We start from the raw sequence: 4,978 nt of genomic DNA, 5'->3' as shown, positions 1-4,978 counted from the left end.
GAAAGAAGGGTGGTGTGTGTGTGTGTGTGTGTGTGTGTGTGTGTGTGTGTGTGTGTGTGTGTGTAACTGAATTTCATTCGCCCATTCCTGAGAAAAGTCAGAGGAGTAAAACTGGCACAATTACATCTGACATTTCCAGTGACTCTGTGGGCTCCACACATGCACTTTTCTCCAAATAAACTATTAAAATATGCAAGACAGCAATTAATACCAACAGATGTGTCATTTTATAAAACACAGTGATATATTCAGACTGATTTGCATGGCACTTCCCTTCTCCCTTGGCAAATAAACTAAATAGAAAAAGTAAAAATGCAAGCACTTTTGGGATAAAAATGTAAATCTGTATCTGTTGAAAAGTCTCAGAAGCAAAGACACCAAAGTGAGCTTACCTAATTGGTATAGTGATGTGTTTGTGTGTAAAGATTGGAGATAATCACTTAGAAAATAAATGAGTAAATGCTCAGCAGGCTGACAGTACCTGACACAATGTGTTTATGCAGCTGCAGGTGTTCCCACACTCTGAGGCAATTTGATAAAATCATTCAGTGTTCTAACTGGCGGTCCAATTGAGTAATGGGTAGGTACTTGTTTTTAGACTCATTGGCTAAAGATTCATAGGTAGAAAAGTGTTCATATTGATAATAACAATAATTAACCCTTGTCGCTAACACCCATTTTCAGCTGATTCATTTGCCGTGCCTCTGAATTACATATGGGACATACAGTATTAGCAGCCCATATCATGCATACCAAGTGCCACTTCATTGCCGTTTCGGCCTTCATTCCCTGCAGTGCCCCATGTTCTCTGCATGCAGAATTTTTTTTGCAGAAAACAGGAGATTGCAAATACAGTATATATATAATCAAAAATATATAACCCCAAGTACTTGATTCAATGGTTTCAAACTCCCTAGAGGTAAAAATGTTAATTCATTCCTTCCATCCTTGTTCCATTTTATTCCAAGTGACATTTAGCAATAATCTCACTGATTTCCCTAGGAATTGATACTAAAATATGCAAGTGACTAATTAATTCCAGCTAATGTGTTGCTTTTGAATGCACTCATTTGAATAATTCTATGTTCTGCCAAGAAACAAAGCTCTTTGGCTGTCAGGTGCTAACATTTCTTTTTCAATCTCTGGAATAGAAGATAGCATGGGCCGACACCAGAGGAGGAGTTGGCAATTTGCATATGTATAAATACACATACAAAAAAGGTGACAGCTGTTGGACAGACTGCAGACAACTAAAGATTTTTAAAGTTTTTGTTTTCTTTTATTGTGGCATTGGCTCAGCTGATTATTACAGCCATCATCGTTCGCTATATCAGGTCTAGCAACAGTAACAATAACTAAGAGTTGCCACAATGCTTAATTACAGTACTGATGGAGGCAGACTGTCCTGTTGAGACTAATGCCATCTGTGTATTATGAAGCCTTACAAAAAAAAAGGTTTTCCACAATACAGACAGTAAAATCAATTCATACACAACTTAAACTGACTTAAAGAGTACTGTCAGTGGATATGTGAAAGTTTTTGACATGCTGCTAACATCTGCCTGTTTACTGAGTAAAAAGGCAGATGTAAATCACACAACAGATTATGCTACGTCTGGTATTTTTTTCCCCACTTTCAACTGCAGTGATGCTGCCTCGCTCTTTCTATAAGTCCTTACAATTCTGTATTCTGACCCAAGGAGCAGACACTCCGACTATAAATATATGAAGCAGCCATAAACCTCAGCAACAAACTACTAAGTTTTAATGCAACTGTGAAAAACCTGAAGTGCTGTAAAGATACTAAGGTTTTCTGTTATCACAAACTTTACTGTGAAAACACTTGAATGGCAACAGTACTGCAGGTTTTAAAAATGAAATTTAAGACCAAGTTGTCTGTGCAGATTCTGAAACACCACCGAGGAGGATAAATATCTCCGGTTCAACACCAGTCAGTCAGAAGTGACGAAGCCTCTTGGATGAGAGGTGAAACGTCTTCAACCTAGAAATCTAGTCCAATAAGTTTTTTCAGCTTAAGATCAAGTTTGTTTTATATAATTTTATATAGTTCTGAAGGAACCGTTGCAAAGTCTGAAAAAGTTAAACATGATGATACTGCTGTGATGTCATTAGCGTTCCAAAAGCTCGAGTTAAAACTGGTGGTGTGGTGAAAAAAAAAAATCTGGGTATTTAAAAAGGCTGGTTGAGTCTAAAGAAATACAGAATGCTACTACATCTCATTACAGCAATATCCCACCTCAGACTAAGTATATTGATTCATGGCAGGGATACACCAAATACACCAGTGTACAAGAAAAACAGACATGCACCTGAGGAAAACTGCCTAACAACTGCATTTGAAGCTTTGCAGGAATTGTGATGGTAGGAAAACAGAGCCCCAGCTTGTGCCAGCCAAAGTTACTAGTCGTAAAAGTCTCTGAACAGCTTATTTTATTTTGTTTGACTAGCAGTCTAAACCCCAGAAGTTATGTAACACTACAAACAACAAAGGTAAAGGAATACACTGTACTACACAAACTGACAAAACAGTTACCAGCAGTTGGAGCATGAAGCCTGCTACATGCTGAACATGCTTTACTAATACTACACTGTTGACCAGATTATTCAAACCACATTACTGTGCTTAGATGCACTGTCCTAGTTACCTCCATGAAGTCATAGTCCAAGAGAAGTAGAGGGACACTTAAAAAATTCTAACAGCCAGACAAATTAAACCACTGCAGCCACAGGAATCCAATCTTCAACTGTGGCCCAAGGACATTTCTCAATTCCTTCTCTGCTTCAGGCTCCGTGCACGTCAATTTGCATACATGACCTTCTCTGCAGGGACTTTGCCAAAACCCAAAGGGCAAAACCTAGATTATAATGAAATATGCTGGTTTTGTATTGTAATGACCAGCTCTGAAATCGGTGTATTTTGCTGATGTTTTCTCCTACTGAGAAAGGACAAATCTGCATTGTATGAACCACATGAATTAGCATGAATATGTCATTTCCAAAATACAGCTTTTATGCCCAAACAACCTAAAGATTATAAAGCAAGTGGATGGACCTGGATGTGGAGTAGTTGTTCCCCATTGTACACCTGTTGTTCCTGTACCTTACTGATGCCAAAACCCAAAGGGCAAAACCTAGATTATAATGAAATATGCTGGTTTTGTATTGTAATGACCAGCTCTGAAATCGGTGTATTTTGCTGATGTTTTCTCCTACTGAGAAAGGACATATCTGCATTGTATGAACCACATTAAGTCATTAGCATGAATATGTTATTTCCAAAATACAGCTTTTATGCCCAAACAGCCTAAAGATTATAAAGCTAGCGGATGGACCTGGATGTGGAGTAGTTGTTCCCCATTGTACACCTTTTGTTCCTTTACCTTACTGATGACAGGGACCTTGTTGTAGTAGCGAATGGAGTCTTTACCCAGGAAGTCGAACTCCACCACACACTCACTGCCTTCAAGATGCTCATGCAGGGTGATGTGCTCGACACGTAGCGAGCAGCAACCCACTGTATCAGCTGTCTCTCCCTCCTCCTTCTCATTACCAGCTCTCAGTGCCAGCTTAATAGGTTAGAGGAAAGATAAACACAAATCCAAACATACACACAAAACACTTTTGCCACCGTCCCTCCAATTCATAGAGGAAAGCACTGAGTCAATCAGATCACTATTAAATGTAGACACATACACACAAAGTTAAGAACTGCATAATAAAACGTAAAGCCAAATCAGAAACACAGCCTATCATTTAGCTTGGATTAGTGGAAGAAAATGGCTACATAATGTATATCCATTTTTCTCCTTGTAAAGATCTCTAGCTATTTAAGGAAAAGCAATCAAGACTAAATTACACCGATTACCATGTTCACATGGCTTTTGGTGAGAGCAGCACACAAAGGAGAATCTCATACTGACAGCACTTTATTTCTAGCACTGCTGTGTAAACATAACTTCAAAACTGCTTCATCTTTACTTCAGTTTTTACTTGAGCAATGACTCAGAACAAGACCTTGTCTATGAAGTAGAGGGCCACAGCTCTCTGGCGCTTGACCATCTCTCTAGATTTGAGATCACAGAGGTACTGATTACGGATGTCGTCCACGCAGGATTTTAATTTTCGAGCAAGCTCATATTTCTCCCAGTCCTTTTCTCCCTGCATTCATGGGACGACAGGAATTTTGGGGGTTGGGTAGACAAGTAGACAAAAAAGCATGAGTGGACAGGAAGGCAAAGAGTAAAATAGACATGAAACAAACAACTATAGAGACAAAATGCCTTGAAATGCCTCAGATCAAATTGTTTTTCATTATGATAATCATAACTTGAATGCAGCTTGTTGTAACACAATTACACAACTATAATCATAACTTGAATGCAGATTGTTGTAACACAATTACACAACTATAATGAGAAATTTCTCCTGTTATATATTGTGACCAAGGCACAATTAAACCCATCAGTGAACACACACCCACCCAAACACACACACAGTCATGTAGACTAACAATGGAATAACTTAACCTTTACACATGAAAGATGGAAAGAAGGAAGAGGACGAGTGAGTAACCAGAGGAGAGCAAATTAGAGATGGTAAAGAGTAACATGTCTCAGCCTTTAAAAAAAAAAAAAAAAAAAAACACAGGGGTTACCACTTACTATTTAACAAAATCATTATGGAATTTGAATATCTTAGGAACAAAAACATTGGGTATTTAAATGCTAATTTCCAACACAAACATTTTTGGATTTAATGATCATGATAAGGATGCGTTAGGAGCTTGTAGTGACAATACAGCTCCGATGTTTATCAAGAGTCTTAGAATCACTCCTAGGAATCTAAAGTAACTCAGGACAAAACCAGTCCTACTCTGAAGGAGTGTTGTCACTTATGAAGGGTCCTACTCTAACTTTCAGTCAGGGAAAATATGATTTGAACCCCAGCTGATTTTGTA

The 4,978-nt window shown here is 38.3% G+C and overlaps 1 protein-coding gene across 1 annotated transcript in view; it reads right to left on the bottom strand.

Annotated features, from left to right (window-relative positions):
* LOC109961793 (DNA topoisomerase I, mitochondrial) overlaps positions 1–4,978 on the bottom strand; it is a 31,238-nt gene that overhangs the window by 12,498 nt on the left and 13,762 nt on the right. Inside the window, exons 14-15 of the mRNA XM_020602929.1 lie at positions 4,036–4,179; positions 3,402–3,587 (exon numbers count right to left, since the gene is read on the bottom strand). Coding sequence (XP_020458585.1) covers positions 3,402–3,587; positions 4,036–4,179 — 330 coding nt within the window. The remainder of the gene's footprint in view (positions 1–3,401; positions 3,588–4,035; positions 4,180–4,978) is intronic.

This window comes from Monopterus albus, unplaced genomic scaffold (genome assembly GCF_001952655.1).
Source record: "Monopterus albus unplaced genomic scaffold, M_albus_1.0 scaffold59.1, whole genome shotgun sequence".
Taxonomy (NCBI): Eukaryota; Metazoa; Chordata; class Actinopteri; order Synbranchiformes; family Synbranchidae; genus Monopterus; species Monopterus albus.
The sequence above is the reverse complement of the archived record's forward strand: the minus strand, read 5'-3'. Positions and strand labels throughout refer to the sequence as shown.